The 25955-nt window shown below is 51.5% G+C and overlaps 2 protein-coding genes across 26 annotated transcripts in view; one reads left to right on the top strand and one right to left on the bottom strand.

Annotated features, from left to right (window-relative positions):
* Nucleotides 1-18534, top strand: part of TBC1D5 (TBC1 domain family member 5) — a 559964-nt gene extending 541430 nt beyond the window's left edge. For 15 of the 25 annotated variants that reach the window (XM_070467024.1, XM_070467039.1, XM_070467036.1 and 12 more), the window contains 3 exons: nucleotides 12351-12430; nucleotides 13302-13418; nucleotides 14357-18534. In XM_070467024.1, the coding sequence (XP_070323125.1) occupies nucleotides 12351-12430; nucleotides 13302-13418; nucleotides 14357-14638 (479 nt within the window). In that variant the 3' untranslated portion in view covers nucleotides 14639-18534. The remainder of the gene's footprint in view (nucleotides 1-12350; nucleotides 12431-13301; nucleotides 13419-14356) is intronic. The other 10 variants (XM_070467044.1, XM_070467033.1, XM_070467030.1 and 7 more) reach the window with 2 other exon arrangements.
* The window catches only part of PLCL2 (phospholipase C like 2), a 218302-nt gene continuing 209357 nt past the window's right edge, over nucleotides 17011-25955 (bottom strand). The window contains 2 exon segments of the mRNA XM_070467022.1: nucleotides 17011-17350; nucleotides 17352-17390. Of these exon segments, the coding sequence (XP_070323123.1) occupies nucleotides 17210-17350; nucleotides 17352-17390 (180 nt within the window). The 3' untranslated portion in view covers nucleotides 17011-17209.

The raw sequence follows: 25955 nt of genomic DNA, 5'->3' as shown, positions 1-25955 counted from the left end.
AGCTCTGTGTTTTGAGTTAGAAACAGTCTCTACTGGATCACCTCTGATTTGCTTCAGGAACCCCCTGCTGCTTACAGAACTTTTAGACTCCACATTGTGACCGTTCTCAGCCCACTTGTGGACATCCTTTCCTTCTGTCCTCCAGGGCCCAGCACCGTAGTTTGGGAGGAGATGAGGAAAATCAGAGACGTACCCTCATGGGCATGGCCAGTGTGCCCTCTGTGAGCATGGGGCATGGTGAGGAGTCGGAGTACACTCCCCCGTGAGGGAGCACCAGAGAGCCACCAAGTGCTCTTCCCTCTAGCGGTCCCAAGCATGGCCATCCGGGGCCTTCACTGGAGACAGACTGTACATCAGACCCCACCCATTGCCCAGCCTGTCAGGAGATGAGTCCATTACACGCGGCCAAAATGGCTTTGTTAGGATGCAGCCCAAACACACTGGTCTCGAGCCAGTGACAAGTGATCTCTTAGGGACATGGAGACGTGCGTGGCCTGCGAGGCCAGCCGCCTCGCCGCGTCTCCCCGGGCCGCATCCCGGCCCTGCTCTGCCCTCGGCTTCCCTCCATCCTCCAGGGAGAGGCCTGTGGAGGAGAAGACAGCGGGAGAAACCCTGCAGGTGGGTCCCTTCACATTCAGTCCCTGCCACTCCAAAACTGTTCGTACACTTCTTCACGGTCAACTTTCTAAATTCATATAGAATTGATTTTATACCCATCTTATAGCATCACAGTTTAAAGTGCATCAGAAAGAAGTAATGAAGAGGTAGTGTATAAATAACTGGTATCTATTCCATAATTAATTTTATTATTTAAATACAACTTTAATTTTAAAGTAACCATGAGTGTGTGTGTGTGTGCACACACACTGTGTGAAATTTTTTCTTCTCTGGCTGTGTGGGTGACCTTTGTGTTACTCAGTTTTGGGTTTTGACCAAAGTAGGAGAACACAGAAGTGACTGCAGATATTTACTCTAGGAGCTCTAGAAAAATCTGGTTGTGGGATGTTTCCAAGTTGTTCGGTCCACATAGCAGCTTTTAAAGCAGCTTTACTTAAGCCTCGGGATTTCCAAACAGCTTTTACTCTTTTAGTCAGCACTAAAAGAACATTTTTCTCATTGCATGGGATGGGGAAACACTTTAATTAAAGAAAAGCTCTTATCAGCTGTGAATTTTCAGCTAACCACAAAAGCAGATTTGTTTTGTGTATATGTTTCACTTTCAGCCAGAACCCCTTCACACAGCTGTTAACTCCTCTTTGCTGTAGAAATGGCCTGACTGCATGTTCATGGTGGGGTTGAGGATCCCTGGCCCTGGGGCCTGTGGGTCCATTTTATTTCATCCAAGTATGTTACACTTTATCACAGGGTGTTCCTGGGTTGTAGGCAGTTTGGATTTTAAGCAAAAACTTGAGGAAAGCATTAAGGTTGAGGTGTGAAGCTCTTGATTTAGTTTTTTTCCTATTATATCCTTTAAAAATGACTTTAATGCTCTCATATTTTTCTCCATATAAACTTTTCTGTTTTTCCTGATTAGTAAAGTAGTACTACAGTTGAAACTGAAAAATCCACTAGTAAGTGATTGATTGTAGTGTAGTAATGCAATCTTTATAAAGGTTAAAATACATAAAGAGATGTTCATAATGTATTCTGAAGTGAAAATAGCAGGTGGCACAGTAGAATATATTTGATGTGGAAATAACCATTGGCTGTGGTGGCCTAAGTGAGGGAGAGCACAGAGGGACTTTCCAAGGGGCTAGTCTTCCTCTCTGCTTGGAAAACCTGCAGATGCCTCAAGTGCATCTAACCGGCACCTTGGGGGTGATCTGTATGCTGATCTCAGGCAAGAGTGCCCCCTGAGAGCAGCTTCCAGGATTCCCCTGCAGATCCGGTGGTAAAGACTCCACGCTTCCAGGCATGGGTTCAGTCCCTGGGCAGGGAACTGAGATCCTGCATGCCATGGGCAGAGCCAAAAAAAAAAAAAAGCAGCTGCAGTGATACCTAAGCAGGAGAGATAGGCTTGCAGACATCATACAGACACAGGGTTGAAACCAGACTCCGGCACTTCTGGGATCAGCCTGCTTGTGATCTTACATAAAATGGATATGCCAAGATCTATCTCACCAGTTCTTGCCAAGACTAAGATATTTTTAAAGCCCAGCACAGGGCCTTCCCTGGTAGCCAGTGGTTAAGAATCTGCCTTCCAATGCAGGGGATGCAGGTTCGATCCCAGGTCAGGGACTTAAGATCCCACATGCCATGGAGCAGCTAAGCCTGCACACTATGGAACCCACGTGTCAGCATGGACGATCCTGCTTGTTGCAACTAGAACTCGGTGCAGCCAAGCCTAAATAAATAAATAAAGCCAGCACTGGTTGAGTGTGCAACACAAATCCTCTCCTCCTTCCTCTTAGCTTTTTTTTTTTTTAAGTCTTTATTGAATTTGTTACACTATTGCCTCCATTTTATGTTTTGGTTTTTTGGCCCCAAGGCATGTGCGATCTTAGCCCCCCAACCAAGGATCAGACTTATACCCCCTGCCCTGGAAGGTAAAGCCTTAGCTGTTGGACCAGCAGGGAAGTCCCCCTTTCCCTTAACTCCTAGCTGTCCCTTCTAGTGGCCGATCCTGGCAGACCCCGCCAGCCCACCACCACAGGAGCTGAGCAGTGACTGGGTGGGGCCCCACGGCTGGACAGGGAGAGCTAGGAGCAGCCCTGTTGAATGTCCCTTGGTCAGACCACATGCAGAGATGTTGGGGTTGGATCTGCAGGTCCTCACGTTGGGTGCGTGAGCTCTCTGAGCAAGAACAGCTTGCCCAGAACTTCGTGGAGCCTTTGCTCGCCTCAGCAAAAGCCCTGCTGATCCTGGCCGCCCGCTCCCAAGGGCCCCAGACAGCCTCAGATTCTCATCCTGCTCCTACCCTTTTCTGAAGTTAAGTATTTTCACTGAGCTCCTTTCAAGGAAATTCTGTATCAGTCTATGTTATCTCAATTGTACATTGTTATCTTAAAATGTCAAGTACAGTTCAAGACTACCTTTTATAACAAAACAGATATAGAGAAAAGCATCTGAATTAAAAATTACAGAAAGGCATTTGTTTAAATGGCCCTTTAATTACGGAGGCAATAAAACTGACTCGTTAGCAATTTTATTTCCTTATGGTTCTGGAACCCAAAACTGAAAGCATTATTTGTTTTATCAAAATTCTCATTTTATTGCCTCCACATAATTGAGCTCTGTGAATTCAAAGATTTAGAGACAGGAATTGAAAATGTGTCTCTTATTAAATCTAAACTTTTCCTATCAACTTGAGAAGACTTTCTTCATGTGTTCATTTTTCTGTTGCTATAGTCACACCCCTCCCTGTCATCCCGACAGTTGACGGCATGAACCTCAGTGGCTGAGTTGGGCTATTTTTAGACTTGCCACTGCTCACACGTAATTGCACGTGGGTGAGCTGCCTGCACTTCTCTGATCGTGAGCACCTGGGCCTGCTCCCAGGGGAGGGGTTTCCAGCCTCTGTTTGGTATTTACACTCGTTTGCGGAGGCTTGTCCTTTCATTGGTGGTTCACACAAACAACAGGAGGGTGAAATGCAATGAATTAAGGGAGTTAGAGTTCTGCAGCCCAGCGGATCTTAGCCTGTCGTGGAGGTGGACACGTTCCAGGCCATCACGGCTGTTGCTCATTTCACAGACGAGGAAACCAAGAACTGAGGCCTGGGTGGGACGAGGGACGCAGAGCTCGCTGGCGCAGGTGCCCAGGGCCCATCCCAGGCCTCGGCTGCTCTTCCCTCGATCCTGTGGAGGCCCCGCTCCAGTCAGGAGCCAGACTTCGGGTCTGAGTTCACACATCCGCGCCAATTTTGCACTTACCATAATATTTATGCAAGAATTAGCAGTAAGAGGAGGTCACTTTTGAAGATAAGTTTATTTGCCTCTGCAAGAGCTTTATGAATCTGATTTGCTAATATTTAGCAAAGCAGTACTCAATAGATGTTTTTGAAAGTGTTCAACAGGCAATTAACTAGTGACATCTGAGAAACGAAGCAGGAAACTGATCAACAGACAGCTTTCCTCTGTCAACCAACACTGCTGAAAGCTCTCTGTGATTATTAAGAATGTGAGACTTTGCATTTAATTGCAGGATGAGTACTTCTCCTGAGGGTCTTGTTAGCAGATTTTGACTTGAAGGTCTGAAGATCTGCATTTCCAGCAGCCCCCAGGGCACCTGGTGATACTGACCCGTGACAAACACCAAGCAGCAAGCAGCGAGAGACCTTAAGATCACTGGGGCAGAATGCAGTTTTGAACTCCTAGCACTGTGACCGTGTCTCTGCCCCACCCTGCAGGCACCCTGTGGGCAGAGTGCTTCCCCCCCCACCCCCCAGCCTAACCTGAGGCAGCCTGCACACATCTGATACTAATGCTGTGCTCGGCCTCTTCCAGCCTTGCTCTCTCCTTGTGGAAGGCATTTCTCCCCAGATTTGATTATCAAGAGCTTTGGAAGCGTATTTCTTGCAACAACCTTATGCATGCTAGGTCACTTCAGTCTTAGCAACCCTTTGTGACCCTAGGGACTGTGGCCCACCAGGCTTTTCAGTCCATGGGATTCTCCAGACAAGAATACTGGAGTGGGTTGCCATGCCCTCCTCCAGGTGATCTTCCTGACACAGGGATCGAACCCACGTCTCCTGTGGCTCCTGCATGGCAGGCAGAGTCTTGGCCAATGAGCCACCAGGGAAGCCTGTACCAACCCTACCCCTGTTGAGAAAAACTCAGCAAACTGTATGCTCTCTTAGCCTTTCCTGGGCTCTGAGAACCCCTCCCTGATCACGTGGTCTCAGTATGGATGATTCATCTTTCATCCTTTTGGTTTACATTTTATGGCTCTCTCCATCTTCCCACCTGCTTTTCCAAACTGAATATTCTCTCACTGTCTTTCTCTTTTTTAAATATAATTCCCAGATTCTTTATCTTTTTAATTAATTAATTTATTTTAATGGAGGCTAATTACAGTATTTGATGGTTTTTGCCATACTCTGACATGACTCAGCCACAGGTGTGCATGTGACCCCCCTATCCTGAGCCCCCCTCCGCTTTATCTTTCTAAACTGTGTTTGACCGCCTAACCTGTTTCCCCATATCCACACCAGGCTGCTTTTCCACTGCCTCTAACCCCAGCCCGTCCAGCTCATGACCCAGGGGACAAAAGGCTTGCCCACCCCACCCCCCACCTCAGTAGAAACAGTCCTGACATCAAAAGCTCGAAGGTTCAGAGGACCATGTGGCTCAGACTTAACCTAAGAGCTTGTGAGTAGGGGCAGGTGGGGCCTGGGATGAGGAAGCTGACGGTCACCGGCACAGCCGCATCCAGCTCCCAGCCGAGGAGTGGCACTCAACTGTCCACAGGTCTTTGGCTGGGCAAACTCTTGTGGCCTGAGATTCACAAAGAATATGTCCATCTTAAAGCCAGTTCTGAGGGTCTTATTTGACTAAGTGATGTAATTTTAAGATAACCTTAGCCAGACTTGTATCTCATTGCTCCCACGTGAGAGGAGATGGTGGTAAAAACTCCAGGCTCTTTCCTATTAGTGAGGTCCTCGCTGTTTCTGCCTTAATTTTAGAAATACATGTTCTTCCAAAGGCATCTAACCATTACTGGAGCTTAGAGACCTTCTAAGCTGAAAAATATATGCAGCATCTCTCCTAGTGGACTTGAAGGTAGCAGCCATATCATGAACAGGATAGATTTTACCCTGAGAAGCCATGCTCCACGCTGGTCTCTTGGCTGGCAAGCAGGTGAATCCTAAGAGAAGAATCCCGAATCGGTTGAGATCAGTGCAGATTTGGAACTCTGAGCTGAGCATGCTCAGTTCACTTAAGAGAACTATTTATTGACCTGAAAACTCGTAATGCACATATTGATCTAGTCTTCCCTTGGGTTTCCTAAGTATTGCTCCTCTCCCAATGCTGAGTGTACAGTCTTCAGCCATTCTGGCAGCCGGATGCGAGTAGGACCCTTGACTATATTTTCTGTGTGATCTGCTCTTTTGCTTTCTAAGGAAAGACTGAACACAGAGCACCATGCTCAGTCCTTGGCTCTCGGTAGACCAGCACTAACTAACTGTGTTCCCTTCACCCGCCCTTCAATCCAGGATCCATGTGATGGGGGTCCTGTCCCTTCGTTCTGCATCCGAAAAATATCTCACCTGCATCTGTTCCTCAGGAGATAAGAACCAGCCCTCATGCTGGCTGGAAAGCCTCACACTGACCATTCAGGCAGTATTTCCTCAGTACCTGCTCTCAGATGTGAAAACGGGTTTGGGAAGCAGCAGGTTGGGGGTGGGGTGACATGGAGGAGTGCCTTTAAAGTCAAGCTAAAGGTGAAAAGGAGAGTGAGGCTTCAGAGAAGGGAGAGAGCGCAGAGGCTGGATACCTCGGTAGCAGTGCCTCAAGGGACACGTGGCTCCGGGGACGCCAGCAGTCCTCCCGGAGCACCAGCGAGCTCAGAGGCACTGTGGGCCGGGGCTCCAAGTCCAGGGATGCCATGAGCAGGCCTGTCTGGAACGGAAGGCCAGGACGTGCCGTGCAGAACCGGGTGGTTTCCGGGGACCTGTAGTCATGGGGCCTCGTCTCTGAGTGACAGTGACAAGAGTGAGATAAGCAGGACAGGGCCAGGCGAGCGTTCCTTGCAGAGGGGAGGCCTGACGCTTGAACAGGTTATATTGATGGGATTTCTCTGGAACTTCCACAGAAGTGGTTAGTTTATGAGGTTTTTTCCCCCTTTGCAGTGTCCCAACATCTGTAATGGGTAATGCTTATATATAAGGAGATTATAAAGAACATAACCTTCCTTCTTCACAGAAACAAAAGGAAAGAGCCTTTATATCATCATTTATTCTGCCTCTTACTAGAAGGGAAAATGTGCATTACACTGAAAATTTTAAACAGTTCACATTTCTGCCTTTAATATTACGAGGTATGAAAAGATACTATGTTCTTCCTTTTTTGCACACAGACTCAACTTACTTAAAGTAATGCATTAGTGACTGAGAAGTTGTATATTAGTAAAACTGTAGTGAACACTGCCTTGAATCACTGTGTGGTGGAACTGGCTAGGCAAAGGCTTTACACAGTCAGTAGTTTGTGAGTTAAATAACAATGTTTGCATTCAGGGCATTTACAGCCTCTGAAGGTAATCTGTTTGGACTTGGATTTCTAAACCCTAAATTGCTTATGTGTAGTTAGGCAGCTCAGTTGATGAGAGCTGAGGTAAGCCTGAAAATGATGGAGAAGGAAATGGCAACCTGCTCCAGTATTCTTGCTGAGATCGTCCCTTGGACAGAGGAGCTTGATGGGCTACAGTCGGTGGGGTCGCAAAGAGTTGGACATGACTGAGCTGCTGAGCAAGCAGCCTGAAAGTGCACGTTTTATGTCTCTGTCGGCTTTCGGGGGACAAGATCTTGGTTTTCGTCAGCTTGAAAAAGGTGAACTCTGACTGAGTGCAGGAAGCCGGGCGGGAGGCCGTGCCGAGGACCCGAGCTCATGGAGCTCCGGCTCCTCCCCTCTGGCTGCGCCCCGGCCGCGGCCCCTTCCGCGAGAGGGGCTGGGCTGGGCGGTTTGCCTGGGGACGGGCGGTCTGGCTGCTGGACGAGGCCGCGGGCGTCCCACCCAGTTCTCACTCACCCGCATCCATGCGGGTGCCCTTCTGTGGAAGTGGGGTCTTGACAGACGTCCTCACGGTGGGAGGACGGCAGGAGGGGCAGGAGGGAGCATCTCCAGGGGCCTGAGGGCGGCGCGCCTGCACCGCGGCTCTGACCCGGGCCTCCGCCGCTAGCCTGCATCCCCCTCGTTTTCAGCCGCAGCACTTGTCCATTAGCCCCCAAGACAACAGACACACCAGGAAGCTATTGCCCAGAGGCAGGCAGTGCGGACAGGTGCTGTTGCCGCGGCCCTGGGACCGTCGTCCGCGGGCTCGTGAGGGGACCCGCCGGGCTCCTGATGCCTTCCAGGGGCACGCGGGCAGGGGAGGCCCCAGAGGCCCAGAGTCAGCCCCCGGGGCGCCTCCCAGAGGCTCCTGCGGCTTCCCTCCCCGCGCGGGCCACGGCGGTCACAGGACCTCCCGGGCAGGGCGCGTGGCAGCGTCTGGTCAGGGGCTGGTGGGGGGCCACCAGCGCGCCGGCCCGAGACTCCAGAGACGGCGGCCGTGAGGCCGGGGCCGCAGCTGCCGTGCTGTCAGCGGAGGAGAACACCGGAAGGGAGAGGCCTGGAGGAGCGGGGGCCTTCCCACGGAAGCCGATGGTCCAGAGGCTTCCGCGCCTGCGGCTCCGCCACGGATGCCGGTGGGCCAGAGGCTTCCGCGCCTGCGGCTCCTCCACGGAGGCCGGTGGGCCAGAGGCTTCTGCTCCTCCGGCTCTTTACCCGCTGCTGCCCTCTGCTTTCCCGCCAGCACGCCCACCGCACCCTGAAGTCCTGGGGCTTATGGGAGTCTGCCAGCAGGCCGGGGCATCCCGAGGGCTCCTTGTCCATGGGGTCTTCGTCCCGCGTGACCAGCAGGACGTGGTGAGACCTCAGCTCTTGAGTGGGAGAGTCGGTCTTCACACTCAGACTCGGATGTGCGAAACTCTTGCTCCGAAGTTCCATTCCCACCAATGGCAGCCCGAGGCCTAACCCTGCAGGTTAAAGGCAGACTTGCTTCCTTACTGGTCACCCGTCTCCTCTGGACTGAGGCCCACAGCTAGTTTCTCCGTCCTGTCTCCTCTCCCCGCCCGGGTGGGTCAGGACTCTGGAGTCTCCCATGTCTCTGTTGTCTGAGGAGGGGCCTCTGAGTGTCCTCTATTCCCTGCTCACCTCTGCAGACGTCTCTGTCCCCGCCAGAGCCTCTGACTGCCCTGTCGGCCTGAAGGCCTTCGGTCCTCAGTGCTTCGGCCATGGGTCCCAGCACATTGAAGGCAGGAACAGGCAGTGTGGCCAAGACTTTTTGCTTCAGATGGTGCTCCCAGCAGACCGTCCAGAAGGCAGCAGGAGGTCACCGTCCCCGGGGCAAGCAGGATGCGCACCGTGCTTGCTCTCCACAGTCACCTCTTTTCCTGGCTCCCAGAGCTAGACGTGGGCTCCACGGGCCTCCCTCTGCTAGTTCCTCAGACATGAGAGCCCTGGGCTTCCTGCCATAGCCCTGGCGCCCCCACACCCACCGGCCGGGCTCCCTCTCAGCCCCAGGAGCTCCCCCTCGGCCCTGGGAGCTCCCCACCACCCCCATCTCCATGGCGGGAGCAGAGCCCTGCGCCCTCGCAGCTCAGCGGCTCACCGGACCAAACCTCCAACCCTTCCAAAGTGCCCAGGCAGCCCTCCGCCTCCCAGCTCAGCCCTAAAAGCCCAGGCAGAGTCGTCAACACAAAGGCAACCTTTTCAGTCCTCCTAAAGACCTACAGAACTGTCTCATCAATTTTCTGCATTTGGTTGTCGTTAGTGTCTTATTGAGTGGAGTGTGTGTGTGTGTGTGTGTGTGTGTGTGTGTTTTTATTGAGAGAACAAATTGTTACAGGCTTTTAAGGAAACCAAAAACATTCCCTCTCTAATTATATCTATTATCCCATTCCCATTCATCTTGCTTTCTTGTTTTGAAGCGGGCCTTTCTAAAGCCATAAACTCCAATCACATTCTGAATAAATTCAGGCTGCTGTTTTTCTGCTGTTGTCTATAAGAGGACTTGTCAGCATGGTCTGTAGATTTATTCTTGGTGAAGATTCTAGTAAACTGTCAGGCTGGACTTATGTTGATGGGACTTAGTCTTTGCCTTGTCCCTTGCTGGAAATACTTTTTGGCAGAAAAGCTATAAAAAACCTAGATCACACATTAAAAAGTAGAGACGTTACTTTGTCAACAAAGGTCCATCTGGTCAAAGCTATGGGTTTTCAAGTAGTCAAGTATGGATGTGAGAGTTGGACTATAAAGAAAGCTGAGCGCTGAAGAATTGATGCTTTTGAGCTGTGGTGTTGGAGAAGACTCTTGAGAATCCCTTGGACTGCAAGGAGGTTCAACCAGTCCATCCTAAAGGAGATCAGTTCTGAGTGTTCATTGGAAGGACTGATGTTGAAGCTGAAACTTTAGTACTTTGGCCACCTGATGCAAAGAGCTGACTCATTGGAAAAGACCCTGATGCTGGGAAAGATTGAAGGCAGGAGGAGAAGGGGACGACAGAAGATGAGATGGTTGGATGGCATCACCAACTCCATGGACATGAGTCTGAGTAAACTCTGGGAGTTGGTGATGGACAGGGAGGCCTGGCGTGCTGCGGTTCATGGGGTCGCAAAGAGTCAGACGCTACTTAGCAACTGAACAGCAACAACAAGGACCTCAGTATTTCGAAATGCAGGTTCCAAGGGTGTTTTTCCATGTTTGTTCAGTCACTCACTCAGTCACTACTCCCTGTGCCCCTGAAGTGTGCCAACTGTCCTGCTGAGTGCTGGATGGAGCCCTGAGCCAGACCCCGCTGGGGGTGACGGCCGCCCGAGGAGCCGGCAGAAGCCTGTGCTAGCAGCACGTGTGACGGCGCTTCCGTCAGCGCCGTGGGAGGGCTGGCGGCAGGGGCCCCGAGGGTGGCCTGGGCGCGCGGTCTGGGCGGCCAGGAAGGCTGCTCCCAGGAGGAGGCAGGAGCGCCGAGGACGCCGCGCCCAGGCCCAAGCAGGCTGAGTGCTGCCCCCGCCCTCCTCCCGCGGGCAGCGAGCGCGCCGGGGGCGGTCTGGGCACCAGAGGCCGTGGGGCCAGGCCCGGAGCGGCGCCTCGGACGGCGTGACCCGGTGCAGGGCCGCGAGCTGGGCTCCTGGTGCGGCCCAGGAGGGGACGAAGCAGCTTTAGGGGAGGGTGAGCCCCTTCCTGCACGGGTGCTTGGTTCTCTGACCGTGCCTTTGTAAAACCGTGTTTTAATTGCTGCCCCCCAACCAAGAGTCTCCAGACGATCCCTGCGGGGTGGGGCACTTTCACTCAACACACACCCCTCTTTAAGAACCACCCCCCCCCTCAGGAGCACAGGTCTGGCAGCACCAGGGGCTCAGGCATGCCATGAGGACGGCCACGGCCCTCGCTTGCTGAAGCTCTCGGTGAGCAGCTCAGCATGACGCCGGTGGTCAGAGCTTGCTCAGCAGGTCTTCAGGTCAAGTCTGCATGAAGGCCAGGCCTCCTGCAGACACAGAGAGACAGCTCCTCTGAAGACCCTGGGTTGAGTCTCGCTGACTCCACAGGCATCGCTATCAGGCGACAACCACAGTGCCATGAGTTTGTCCTTTTATTTTTACCATTATGTTGAATTGACAACGTCCTTTACCATTTATATTTTTTGAAGTTTTTAAAGTAGTTGTTGTTCAGTTGCTCAGTCGTGTCTGACTCTTTGCAACCCCACAGACTGCAGCACGCCAGGCCTCCCTATCCATCACAAACTCTAAGAGTTTACTCAAACTCATGTCCATAGAGTCAGTGATGCCATCCAGCCATCTCATCCTCTGTCGTCCCCTTCTCCTTCTGCCTTCAATCTTTCCCAGCATTAGGGTCTTTTCCAATGAATCAGCTCTTCGTATCAGGTGGTCAAAGTATTGGAGTTTCAGCTTCAGCATCAGTCCTTCCAATGAACACCCAGGACTGATCTTTAGGATGGACTGGTTGGACCTCCTTGCAGTCCAAGGGATTCTCAAGAGTCTTCTCCAACACCACAGTTCAAAAGCATCAATTCTTCGCCACTCAGCTTTCTTTATAGTCCAACTCTCACATCCATACATGACTACTGGAAAAATATGAACTCTTGGTCAGCAAAGTAATGTCTCTGCTTTTTAACATGCTAAGTTTGTCATAACTTTTCTTCCAAGGAGCAAGCGTCTTTTAATTTCATGGCTGTAGTTAGTGTCTGCAATGATTTTGGAGCCCCCCAAAATAAAACCTGCCACTGTTTCCACTGTTTTTAGATAGTTTCTTTCATTTCTGTCCCCAGGAGGACCTGGTCTTTAGCCAGAGGGGGTGAATTAACAGCATTGAATTCTGCTAGGAAGCCTAGCAGAAACGTTAGATGGAATGCTCCATGCTGTTCATCCTGTCTTAGGTCAGCAAGGGTTGCTCTGGGCCCTCTGCAGAAGTAAGACACTTCTGTCACTGTGAGAACACGTTCATGGCATGTTGGTGGGAGGCTGTGTGTCCCAGGCTCTGTGCCCCATCTCCTGTACTCACCCCCTGCCCCGTCTCTGGTTGGGCAGAGCATCCTTGGTAGAAAGACTTGCTGTGAAATGTGGTCAGAAGTGATGGTGTAGCAGCAGATAAATTATACTCAGGGCATTAGTTATAAAATGTCATTCTTTTATTTTTCAGTAAATATTCAAGATGTGATATTACAAGAAAATTTGGAGAAAGAGGATCAGATTCTGGTTTCCCTGGCCGGACTGAAGCAGGTATGTCCGTTCGCCTAACCCGGGGGCAGCCAGGCCAGCCTGTTAGTGCCTGTCGTGGGGGTGGGGGGCGCCCGAGGCACCGATGTCCCCCCGCATTTCCTTCTACACGGACCCCTCCTGAGTGGCCCCGGCTCCTCCCAGCGGTCAAGTCGAGCAGCCGGGCGGGTCCTCGTTTCCCCCACCCCCGACCTCTCGCCCCTTCCTCTCCGCATCCTGCTGTCTGCTCTTCTCTGATGCTGCTACGGGGGGTTTGCCCTGCTCAAGTCCAGTCATGCCCCTGTAGACACGTGGACATCCTGGGAGCAAGAGGCACAAATGATCTCCCCTCTAAGCAGCCGGGGCCCCTCGAGGGACGCACTTGGCGGACAAACGGGGCAGGAAGTTCCATGAAGGTGTGCAGGGCCCTCACCGTCAGCCTGCCTGAGGCCCGCAGCCAGGGCCCCAGAGCCGGGGCGCTCCCTGGGCCGGGGTCGACGGGGTGTCTCCGCTCCAGGAGGATGCGGAGACTGACCCACGCCTGTCCCGCGAGGGCCTGGCCATGCAGGCAGGGACCGCTCAGTGTCACCCCTAAGGCAGAGCTGGGGTTTTTTCTTTCTGTTCTTTCTTTCTTACAGTCATGTACTTACCCCCACACCAGAGAAGAAAGGTCAGGGGACTTCCCCGGCGGCCCGGCGGTTTGGACTCCGTGCCTCCACTGCAGGGCCGCAGGTTCAGTCCCTGGTCGGGGAACTGAGACCCCACGAGCCTCAAGGCACAGCAAAAAAAACAAGAGTGGTCAGTGCCGAGTCGGGGTCAAAGGTACCCAAGGTTTAGGTGACGTTTAGAGGCAGACCCGTTCGTCTTTCTCATGGATCGTCTTCTTTGAAATCAGATCAAAGACATCCTGAAGGGCTCCCTGCGTTTCAACCAGAGCCAGCTGGAGGCCGAGGACAACGAGCAGATCAGCATCGCAGACGACCACTACTGCTCCAGCGGCGCCGCCCAGCAGGTACGACCGGCTCCCTGAGGGCGCGCTCAGCCTGCGAGGGCTGAGAGCACCCCCCCCCCCCCACCTCAGTGAGGGCTGTGACCTCCTCGGGGTGGCTGAACCGCGGTGCTGCGCACGCCTGTGCGGGGCGTGGGCTCCGGGCCGAGCCCTCCGCGGTGGACTGGTGGCTCCCAGAGGTGGGCAGCGTACCGCCTGCACCCCTGCACGCAGCAGCTTCCGCCTGGACTTGCTGCCGGTCGTTAGGAAGCCCCAGAAAGCCGGCTCTCTGCCCTTGCCCCCCTTCCCCTTTAGCAGGGGAAGTGCCGACCCTGCTTCCCCGATGCCGTCTCGAGTGGACTTCACTTGGCCGGAACCTTTTTGGGCTTCAGGGGGTAGGACTTCTCAGTGTCCATCCTATAAGCCACCTGGGTCAGGGAATGTTTCCTGTGAAGGCCCAGAGAGTAAATATTTTAGCAAAATCTCATCTAAGTTACCTTCTCAAAAAGTAGCATCCAGATGCTTACAAATGTATATTTTTTATGCTTTTAAGGAAGCAAAACGGCATTTTCAAATCGGGCTCTTTCAGCTTTGCGAGTGCTCTTGCAGCAGGGAGCCCTGTGACTTCCCTTCTGGCAGCTCCGCGCTCTTTTGCAGAGGCCCTTCCCGGTGGTCCATGTGTCTGTAGACCCTCCCAGTCCCCCCACTGCCCTGGGAGACCCCGGTGCTCCGCTGGGATGAGCAGGCGGCAGTGACGGGACTCCAGGCGGGTCAGCCTGGCCCGGACGTCTGCCCGACGGGCGCACAGGAGTGGTGTCGGGGGGGGAGGCCGGCCAGGGTGGGGGGCGGGCTGGCTAGACCCAGACCCCTCGGAGGAGTCCCCCCCCCCCCAGCCCGCGGGAGGAGGCGGGCCCGCCCAGCACCCCCTCACCGCACCCCCTCTGGCCTTGACCTCTTTGCAGGCCCCGCCAGCAGCCCCGGGGCGCCGGGAGCGGCCTGGCGTGGACGACTTCGTCCTGGTCTCCAAGGACGGCGAGGAGCGCGGTGCCGGGCCCAGCCCAGCGGGCCAGGCCCAGCCGCTGCGGCCGCTCCGGGGCGTCGCCCGGCCGGAGCTCGTGTTCTCCGACCCGCTGACCGGCCCGGCCTCCGCCTCCTCCAGCAACCCCAGCTCCAGCCCCGACGACGACAGCAGCGGCCACAGCAAGGACTCGGGCTTCACCATCGTGAGCCCCTTGGACCTCTGACGGCAGCCCGCCGCCCCGGGACACGCCCCCGGGAGACGCCCCTCCCCGCGCCCGCCGGTGCAGCCCTCCGGGCCTGCGAGGAGAGGCGGGGCCGCGGGCAGGAGGGGGCCTGATGGCTCCTCCGAGGTGCAGCCGCTTCCCCGCAGCCCCCACCCCGTGTGGCCCTCAGCATCCCTCAGCTTCGCAAGCCCGCCGGAAGCTCCCACCTCCCCTCCGCACTCACGGGCCGTCTGGGGGAGGGGGAGCAGGCCTCCAGCCTCCCCTCGGGGCGCCGGCCGGGAGAACTGGGGAGAACTGGGCCTCCAGAAGTCTGCGTCTCAGGCCCGCTCCTCCCCTGGGGAGCCACCCGCCAGCCGGGCGCAGCGGACCAACCAGAACCAGCGGCCCGGGCTGGGAGGATCAAGGCTGCAGCTCAGAAGGCAGGCGCAGGGGCAGCAGGGCTCCCAGAGCACACGGACCCCGGCTGTCAGCGCCCCTCCTCAATGTCTTCACCGTCAGAATCTGAGGGTCCGAAAAGAAGGCCCCGAGCTCCGAGCCAGCCTTGCTGTGCGGCCCGCTGGCGCTCCGGCGGGGCCTCAAGGAGCAGGAGCAGCTCCCCGAAGCCCCTGCTTTCTCCTGTTGCTTGGCTCATCCCTTCGAAGAGAAGGTCAAAAGAGGGTTGACTTTTCCAGTGCGGCTGGGTCACTCCCCCGACAGACTGTGAGCTCAGGCAGCACAGTCACTGCTCTTGTCCGCAGCCGCTGCATCCGAGAAAGGACGCGTCAGATGGAATGATCCCGGAGACCTGTTGGGCTCTCAAGTCTGCTGATGCTAAAAGCTTGTGTGAACCACAGAAATGACACGTGCCTTGCTCTCAGTTACCTAAGCCACATACTAGCTAATACCGTCTGTTACTATAAATGTAGCCGTTTCTTAATATTTTGTCTTTTTTTTATGATTTCTGGATTTTCCCTGAATATTGCTATTTACTGGCCAGGTAAGTTCAAGGATTGCTAACAGTAATCTAAGTTACACATTATTTTATTTCTCAGTCTACAAATCTTTTAATTTTTTACTATTTTCTATTTGTTTTGTTTTGGTTTTTTTCCATGTAGAGTTCATTTCAGAACTAAGAACCTCAGCTACTGGCTGACTGCTCCCCAGTGTGAGCAGGAAACTGCACTATTATTATTCAAGTAACAGGTTTAATTTTCTAACTGGAATGACAGTGAAGACCAGTGGAGATGCACACCTTAATTTGAGCACAGTATCAACAGAAAAATGATAAGAACAGGGCCAAGGACTTACTCTGTCAAAGGCCATTTCAGGGTCTGGGCAGAAATAAATTCAGTGTATCAGCCTGAGCAGATGCCGTGAGGAAACAGTGAGGCACCACAGTGCAAATTCCACATATAGTTATCCAGCTTACTTACCCGAGTGGCTGAAAAGAAAACGGACAAATCAAAAAGCAGCTATTGAGGATTTAGAAACCTTTTACCCTTCCAAACTTTGCGAGCAGTCATTAGTCTGCAGTGTCCAGTCGCTTTTCCAAAATAGTGTGGCGTCTCACTGATTTGGAAAATAAAGTCTGGTGTTAACGACTCAGCTGGCCGGAGGGATGCGGCACCTGCTGCAGCCGCTCCACGTGCCCCTGGCTCGCAGTCTGCACAGGGTCCAGGCTCAGCCCGCAGCGGAACTGAGAGGCTGAGAAGGGGGTGAGGTGTTGGCTTTGCAGATAGTGGCTGCCGTGTAAAGTCGGGGCCACTGGTGTACCGAAAGCAAATGTCAAACCAGACACGCTTCTGACAAAGCTGTTTACCAAGTCGATGGCCACTCTTAGTAGAACACTTTGAACTGGAAATTTTAAAAGTGAAACTTTCATTAAATGCACATACTGCTGTTGGAGAAATAGCATAAAACATCTTTTTAATGTGACTACTACTTCATACAGAGAAAAGCTATGTGCAGTGTGTTGCTTCCGCGTCGGTGGCCTTCACGTTGCCTGCGTACCCAGCAGGGGTCTCCAGCCAGGAGCGGCTGTCCCACCACAGCGCCCTTGAATACAGTGGCTCTGCACGTTTGGGGGTCGGGCTACTTACATTATCCTCAGTAAGCGCGGCTCTCAGCAGGCGTGCTGCCAGAATCATCCAGAACCCAGAGGCCCCAGCAATCATACCTAAGTAAAACTTGTTTTAGGACTCGTTTGTTTTTTTTTTTTCCCCCCAATAAATACTGATTAGACCATACAGGCCTTCTGCATCTTAAGACATTGTTTTCTGTTAGGATAATGTCTGCTTCTCAATGGGACTAGAGTGGCTAGTCCGTTGTTCACACTGGAACTGAATTATGACATCTTTGTATACAAATACAGCATATTTGGGCCAGGAAGAGAATTTCTTGTTAAAGAGTTTATTTGCCTCCATAAGCAGGGTTGCTACATACATTCACAGTTTTAAGACTGCAATTAGCTATTCCAGTTGTGCTTTAAAATCCCCAATATTATTTTCATTAGTGAGTGCAAAGCAAATGTCTCATCAGGCTGACAGTTGGTCCTCGAGTTGCAGACTCTGTGCTCCTCTCCAGAAAGTCCCCTCATTCCCCAGTCTCATCGTTTGCCTTCTCGGGTATGACCTCGAGGCTCCGCCGCGGCTTCTGGACGTCGGCGTTTTCTGTGCCCGGTTTGTTGAGTCCACAGGAGACGGCCGCATAGTGGATCTGTTTCAGGTTCTCCACAGGTCTCGTTCTTGGCGTATTTCAAGAGGTCGGCTTGTCCCTGCAATGAAACACGCAGAGAGACAGTGTGAGCTGAGACGTGACTCGCAGCTACGTTCTGACAGCACAGGGCTTCCACGGAGGCAGAAGCACTGTGATGCCTCAAGAGGGCATATTTATTTCTGATAGCAGTGAATCCAAATAGGTCAGTTTTAACAACAACAACAACAAAGTCTGTTTCCCCAGTTCTCGACACCAGACTCCGGAGAGTGTGCTGCCTTTGCCAGTCCTTTCCATCTTCTGGGGTATTTCATTTTCACACACATGGAACCGAGCAGATTATATTTTCCTGCAGTTTCCTTTTTGTTTTGTTTTTCAACCAAAAGTCATGTCTTGGCGATCTTTCCACGTCAGTGTATATAGATCTACCATAGGATGACAGAATGTTTAAAAACAAAATTCTCCAGATTCTAGGGTAATTAAGGCGGTAATAACAAGAGTTCTTTATCTGGTTGAATCTTACGTGTCTCATGTTCAGACAAGTCGTCACAACGCTGTCAACAGAGCAGACCATCGTCCAGAGGCGACACCAAGGCCGCTGACGTGTGACAATCCCGGGCCTGGGGGCCGCCGAGCCCCACCCCTCACTTCTGCTTGGCTCTGCGCACCCGTGGCTCCCGGCCCCCCGGACCTGGCGCCAGGATGTGGCTGAGCAGCGAAGGGCCGAGGCTGGGCGGCTGCTCACTGCGGCAGCGTTCACCCCTGTCGCCGCAGAGCAACGGCCACTGGAAATGCCGTCGCCCCCGCCCGGGGGTCTGGATTTGGAAGCACCGCCCACACTGGCTTGGCAGGGTTTTCCTTTGAGAAACTCAAACGCTATCTGGTTTCACACATTCTGCTTCCAGTTTTATAACTAATTCCATTTTCTCTGTACCTTGAAAGACTTAAAACAACCTTACAGGTTAAATATTTAAGGTTCTCACTTAGAAAATAATCTTTAAAAGATGCAGCTGAAGGCAGGGCTCTTGCTGACCGCTGCTCACCCAGGATTGGGGCAGAGGCTGGAGCAACCGGGACAGGAAGGACCCTCAGCAGATGCAAAGCATCAGAGCCAGCAACTGCCCATCAACAGTTGGCCCGTCAACAGACTTACTGTGTGACCACAAAAGATGTCCTCGTTATTAATAAAAACATTTCAAAGCGTACCAGTGTTCTGCAGTTTTTTAATCACAATGCATTGCTCTTACTGAGCTGAAACACCAGGGATGCTGGTAATTTTGTCAGAGCTTTCTTTCAAACTGTCAGGAAAATGGAGGTGCCCTCCTTCTGAGGCGAGTGACCGTGTGGCCACAAAGGCTGTCCCGCCCTCAGCCACCACCGTGCAGTGACCACGTGGCTGAGGGTGGAGGGCAGAGACGGCCGCCTGCTGTCCCCGGGGCCGGCCGGCACCTTCCTTCAAGTTACACCCAGCGGGGGGACGAGAAGGAGGACATTCAGGCCCCTCTGGGAGTCTGAAGGAGGCCCCAAGTTACGAGTGCCTGGGGCCCACACAGCCTTCAAGGCTGCTCTGGAGCCAGGCCCCCAGCTGAAGGCGCACCTGGTGGTGGGCTCGGGGCGGCCCCTTCCCGCTCAGCCTCCTGTCCAGCAGGGGCAGCAGATTCCAGGTGCCTTCAGCACTGTAACAAGCAGGGGCCTATGGGGCCTTCCCCAGACAGGACTCCCTCCCGCCCCCATCCGCTGGTTTAGCTCCTCTCTGAGGCTCTCTGATGCGCCCTTCCTAAATTATTTCACAGACGTGAGAACCCCCACCAAATGGAAGACGGTAACTACTTGACCTTGAGCACACAGTCCCCAGGCCTCCTGGAGCCTCAGGACTGATAACGTCAACCCCTGTGACACCGCCCCGTTACCTAACACCATCAGGCAATCAGAGAACTGTGTAGGAGCCGTCACATACCCTGGGACCCCACTCCCTCCCCGGGCCTTTAAAAATGCTTTGCTGAAACCCTTTGGAGGGTTTGGGGACACAACGACCCTTCTTGCATGACCCTACAGTAAACTTTTCTCTGCTCCAAACTCCAGCCCTTGGTATTGTTTGGCTTCACTGTGTGTCGGGCACACAAACACGTTTGCTAGCAATTTTGGCAAGCCAGCCAGGAGTCCGTGCCTGTGACAGGCTGACCCCAGCCAGAGGCAGCCCCTTCCCTGAGTCCCGGCAGCTGCCAGGGCACATTCCACCCCAGGGCTCTCAGAGGCAGTGCCCCTGACAGGCGCAAACCACCCCCGGGCAGGAGGCTGTTTGGGACCTGAGAGACAGGCAGAGCTGTGGTCCACGTTCAGTGTCCCCTGGGGCGAGTGGCTCCAGCGTGTGCAAACTAGGCTTGTGTGTGATGTCCCCAGGGTATCCTTCCCCGTTGTGTGGGTTTTGCTTGTGGCAGAGCATCGGTTGGAATTTTCCTTTTTGGACAAGGTCATTCAGCTTCATTTCTGATGGGACATCGGTTGGGGTTCTCCCTTTTTGTGGCTAGGGAACTGACCCTGAGATACTGGTTTGAACTGTTTTTGCTTGATATTTGATAACATCAATCATGAATAATTAGGTATGGATGATCAGAGCTCTGCTCCATCCTACAGTCCCCTGGCATATTCTTGCAAAACTGAGAAATCTTTAGCTATCCTCCCATAAGTGAAAGAAAATGATGTTTTTATTGAAACATTGTGTGGCCTCAATACTCCCTGAGATCTGGAGAACAGTGGCCTGTAACAGCTCTACGATTATATAAAAATGGGTCTTTTCAAACAAGAAAAATACTGAATGGACAATGTAACTTTACACCTAAAACAACTGGAAAAAGACCAAAAAGCTCCCAGAGTTAGTACAAGGAGAAATCATAAAGATCAGAGCAGAAATAAAGGAAAAAGAAATGAAGGAAACAATGATTAATAAAACTAAAAGCCGGTTCTTTGAGAAGATAAACAAAATTGACAGATTATTAGCCAGACTCAACAAGAAAAAAAGAATCAAATCAACAAAACTAGAAGTGAAAAAGGAGAGGTTACAACAGACAATGCAGAAATTCAAAGAACCATAAGAGACTATTATGAACAACTATATGCAAACAAAATGGACAACCTGGAAGAAATGGACAGATTCTTAGAAAAGTTCAATCTTCCAAGACTGAACCAGGAAGAAATAGAAATTATAAATACTCCAGTTACTAGCACTGAAGTCAAAACTGTGATCAACAATCCCCCAAAAGACAAAAGCCCAGGGCAAGATGACATCACAGGTGAATTCTATCAAACATTTAGAGAAGAACTAATCTCTATCCTTCTAAAACCCTTCCAAAGAATTGCAGAGGAAGGAACACTTCCAAACTCATTCTTTGAGGCCACCATCACCCAGATACCAAAACCAAAGACAACGCAAAAAAAGAAAACTACAGACCAATCACTGATGAACATAGATGCAAAAATCATCAACAAAATTCTAGCAAACAATTCAACAACACATTAAAAAGATCATACACCATATCAAGTCAGGTTTGTCTCAGCGATGCAAGGATTCATCAATGTACACAAGTCAATCAATTTGAAACACCATATTAACAAATTGAAAGATAAAAACCATATGATAATCTCAATAGATACAGAAAAGGCTTTTGACAAAATTCAACACCCATTTATGATTTTTTTTTTTAAAACTTCAAAAATGGGCATAGAAGGAACCTACCTCAAAATAATAAAGGCCATATATGATAAACCCACTGCAAACATTCTCAATGGTGAAAAACTGAAAGCATTCCCTCTAAGATCAGGAACAAAACAAAGGTGCCCATTCTTACCACTGTTATTCAACATAATTTTAGAAGTGCTAGCTATGGCAATCAGAGAAAAGAAAGAAAAGGAATCCAGATTGGAAAAGAAGAAATAAAATTCTCACTGCAGACTACATGATAGTATACATAGAAAATCCTAAAGATACTATCAGAAAATTACTAGAGCTAATCAGTGAATTTAGCAAAGTGGCAGGATACAAAATTAACACACAGAAATCATTTGCATTCCTATACACTAACAATGAAATATCGGAAGAAGAAATTAAGGAATCAATCCCATTTACCATTGCAACAAAAATAATAAAATAGCTAGGCACAAACCGACCTACGGAGACAAAAGAGCTGTATTCAGAAAACTATAAGACACTGATGAAATCAAAGACAACATGGAGAGATTCCATTTCCTGGGTTGGAAGAATCACGTTGTGAAAATGACTATACTACCAAATGTAATTACAGAGTCAGTGCAATCCCTATCAAACTACCAATGGCATTTTTCAAAAAACTAGAACAAAAAAAATCTTGCAGTTCATATGGAAACACAAAAGACCCCAAATAGCCAAAGCAGTCCTGAGAAAGAAGACTGGAACTGGAGGAATCCACCTTCCTGACTTCAGAGGACACTGCAAAGCTACGGTCAAGACAGTATGGTGCTGGCACTAAAACAAATATAGACCAATGGAATAAGACAGAAAGCCCAGAGATAAACCCATGCACCCATGAGTACCTTATTTTTGACAAAGGAGGAAAGAATATGCAATGGGTGGTGCTGGGAAAACTGGACAGCTACATGTAAAAGAATGAAATTAGAACACTTCCTAACAACATAGACAAAAGTAAACTCAAAATGCATTAAAGCCCTAAATATAAGACTGGAAACTATAAAACTCCTAGAGGAAAACAGACAGAACACTCTATGACATAAAATCACAACAGGATCCTCTATGACCTGCCTCCTAGAGTAATGGAAATAAAAACAAACCAAAAAAAGGGACCTAATTAAACTTAAAAGCTTTTGCACAGCAAAGGAAACTATAAACAAAGTGAAAAGACAACCCTCAGAATGGGAAAAAATAATAGCCAATGAAACAACAGACAAAGGATTAATTTCAAAAATACACAAGCAGCTCATACAAGTCAATACCAGGAAAACAAACAACCCATCAAAAAATGGGCAAAAGACCTAAACAGACATTTCTCCAAAGAAGACACACAGATGGAAAAAAAAAAAGACGACATATAGAATGGCTAACAAACACAAGATGAGATGTGCAACAATCATTCATTATCAGAGAAATGCAAATCAAAACCACAATGAGGTGTCACCTCATACTGGTCAGAATGGCCCTCACCAAAAAGTCTACAAACAATAAACGCTGGAGAGGGTGTGGAGAAGGAATTCCCACCACTGTTGGTGGGAATGCAAATTGATACAGCCACTATGGAAGACAGTGTGGAGATTCCTCAAAAAACTAGGAATAAAACCACACATGACCCAGTAATCCCACTACTAGGCATACACTCTGAGGAAATCAACACTGAAAAACACATGTACCCCAATGTTCACTGCGCCCCTATTCACAATCATAGGGCACGGAAGCAACCCAGATTACCATCGACGGATGAATGGATAGAGAAGCTGTGGTACATATGCACAATGGGATATTACTCAGCCATAAAAGGAACGCATTTGAGTCAGTCCTAATGAGGTGGATGAACCTAGAGCCTGTTATTCAGAGTGAAGTGAGTCAGAAAGAGAAAAACAATTATCATATACTAGCGCATACGTATGGAATCTAGAAAGATGGTACTGATGAACCTATTTGCAGAGCGGCAATGGAGACACAGATATTGGGAATGGACTTGGGGGAAGAAGGAGAGAGTGGTCTGTATGCAGAGAGTAACACGGGAACTCACATCACCACGTGTAAACTAGCCAGCCAGTGCGAATCTGCCATACGACTCGGGGAACTCGGGGCTCGGAAACAACCTGGAGGGGTGGGATGGGGAGGCAGGCGGGAGGGAGGTTCACGTGTCAGGGGACATCACGGGCAAACCTGTGGCTGCTTCATGCTGATGTGTGGTAGAAACCAATGCAACTGCATAAAGCAATTATCCTTCCCAATTAAAAATAAATTTTAAAAAGTGGGACTTGTGCAATCGCTTTTATCTTGGGTGTGTGTGGATGTATGTGAATGAGTGTCTCAGTACCTGAGTCCAAATCCCGTTCTCTCCTCATTTTGCTGAAACTGACTGTGAATATGAGCAGATGATATATATATAGGGAACTGGGGGGGGAAATTCCCTAAAAATGGCTGGGTTCTGTATAAGCCGTTAGAAAAGGAATTTGCATTTCTCTTCCTGTGCCTTTGATATACAAATGATCTCTCCAGATATTTGGTAACATGCAATTTTAGAGTTATGCTAAATTAAGTGATGGAAGTTCATATGGTTGTTTCTAGATGAGAAAATGAAGGGGCAAAATAATACAGATACAGAAAGTAGTGGAAGGTTTGCAGAATAGAGCTTTGTGCATGGTCAGAATTGGCTAAGTTCAGATCAAATTAAGTAAATGAATTATTATTAAAAGTAACCTGGTGCAAAACCAGATTCTGTTTTGTCTGTTAGGAGGACAGAGTTTTCCTAGAATGCTGCCACTGATAACAGATTGTGTGAGCTCCTGTGCCTTTATAAGTGATTTGTGTTTACTTTCGAGATCTCTTCTTATTTTGGTTAAGGAATAAGTATTGTGTGAAAATGACCTATGATCTTATTTGACTAAGTGTTTTGAAACTTTTTGACAAAAATTCCTAAATATCAAATTTTAATTAAAGTTTTTTTTTACCTCCAGCTAACTTTGGGATCCTTTAGAGAGACCCTAAGGCTTCTCAGGAAAAAATATTAAACCAATAAGGATTGTCTGGTATGTTAAACTACATGGGAAGCACTGTCAAAGGAGTGATATACCTCGTCAGATTGTATGGTATGGATAAACATTATTAATATAGATATGCTGGAAATTATATGGAATTTCTAAAATTTAGACCTGTCGTGGTATAGTGTTATAATTTTAGCTGTTATCTGAAAATGCTGGGGGAGGAATCAAGACGGCAGAATCGAAGGACGTGGAACTCCCCTCCTCCCCAGATACAGCAGAAGCACATCTGCGTGTGGAGCAACCCTCACTCCTTGCCGGACGCTGGCAAAGACACGAGGTACCCAAACCAAGAGAGAGCCCCACACACCTGGGTGGGATGAAGGCTTTTCTTTTCTAAAGGGACAGGGATGGGACCTGAGTCCCTGGGAGGGAGCTGGAAAAGAGGACAGGTCCTGGCACCCCAAGAAGCCCCCTCACCCGTGGGCGTCAGCTGAGACAGAAGGGCCCAGAGTGGGGCGCACTGCTGGTCAGTGGCAGGAGAGAGCAGCGCAGAGGACGTGGGCTGCCTCACTGCAGGCCCAGTGCAATCCCAGTGCAGGCCCAGTACAGCCCCAGCACAGGCCCAGCGCAGGCCTCACTGCAGCCCCAGTGCAGGCCTCACTGCAGGCCCAGCACAGCTCCAGTGCAGGCCTCACTGCAGGCCTCACTGCAGCCCCAGCACAGGCCCAGTGCAGCCCCAGCACAGGCCCAGCGCAGGCCTCACTGCAGCCCCAGCACAGGCCCAGTGCAGGCCCAGTACAGCCCCAGTGCAGGCCTCACTGCAGGCCTCACTGCAGCCCCAGCACAGGCCCCAGTGCAGGCCTCACTGCAGGCCCAGCGCAATCCCAGTGCAGGCCCAGTACAGCCCCAGCACAGGCCCAGCGCAGGCCTCACTGCAGGCCTCACTGCAGCCCCAGCACAGGCCCAGTGCAGGCCTCACTGCAGGCCCAGCGCAATCCCAGTGCAGGCCCAGTACAGCCCCAGCACAGGCCCAGCGCAGGCCTCACTGCAGCCCCAGTGCAGGCCTCACTGCAGGCCCAGCACAGCTCCAGTGCAGGCCTCACTGCAGCCCCAGCACAGGCCCAGTGCAGCCCCAGCACAGGCCCAGCGCAGGCCTCACTGCAGGCCTCACTGCAGCCCCAGCACAGGCCCAGTGCAGGCCCAGTACAGCCCCAGTGCAGGCCTCACTGCAGGCCTCACTGCAGCCCCAGCACAGGCCCCAGTGCAGGCCTCACTGCAGGCCCAGCGCAATCCCAGTGCAGGCCCAGTACAGCCCCAGCACAGGCCCAGCGCAGGCCTCACTGCAGGCCTCACTGCAGCCCCAGCACAGGTCCAGTGCAGGCCTCACTGCAGGCCCCGCACAGCTCCAGTGCAGCCCCAGCACAGCCCCAGTGCAGGCCTCACTGAAGGCCCAGCACAGCCCCAGTGCAGGCCTCACTGCAGGCCCAGCACAGCCCCAGTGCAGGCCTCACTGCAGGCCCAGTACAGCCCCAGCACAGGCCCAGCGCAGGCCTCACTGCAGGCCCAGCACAGGCCCCAGTGCAGGCCTCACTGCAGGCCCAGTGCAATCCCAGTGCAGGCCCAGTACAGCCCCAGCACAGGCCCAGCGCAGGCCTCACTGCAGGCCCAGCACAGGCCCCAGTGCAGGCCTCACTGCAGGCCCAGCGCAATCCCAGTGCAGGCCCAGTACAGCCCCAGCACAGGCCCAGCGCAGGCCTCACTGCCTCACTGCAGGCCCAGTGCAATCCCAGTGCAGGCCCAGTACAGCCCCAGCACAGGCCCAGCGCAGGCCTCACTGCAGCCCCAGTGCAGGCCTCACTGCAGGCCCAGCACAGCTCCAGTGCAGGCCTCACTGCAGGCCCAGCACAGG

This window comes from Odocoileus virginianus, chromosome 4 (assembly GCF_023699985.2).
Source record: "Odocoileus virginianus isolate 20LAN1187 ecotype Illinois chromosome 4, Ovbor_1.2, whole genome shotgun sequence".
Taxonomy (NCBI): Eukaryota; Metazoa; Chordata; class Mammalia; order Artiodactyla; family Cervidae; genus Odocoileus; species Odocoileus virginianus.
Note: the sequence above shows the minus strand (reverse complement) of the source record. Positions and strands in the feature narration are given on the sequence as shown.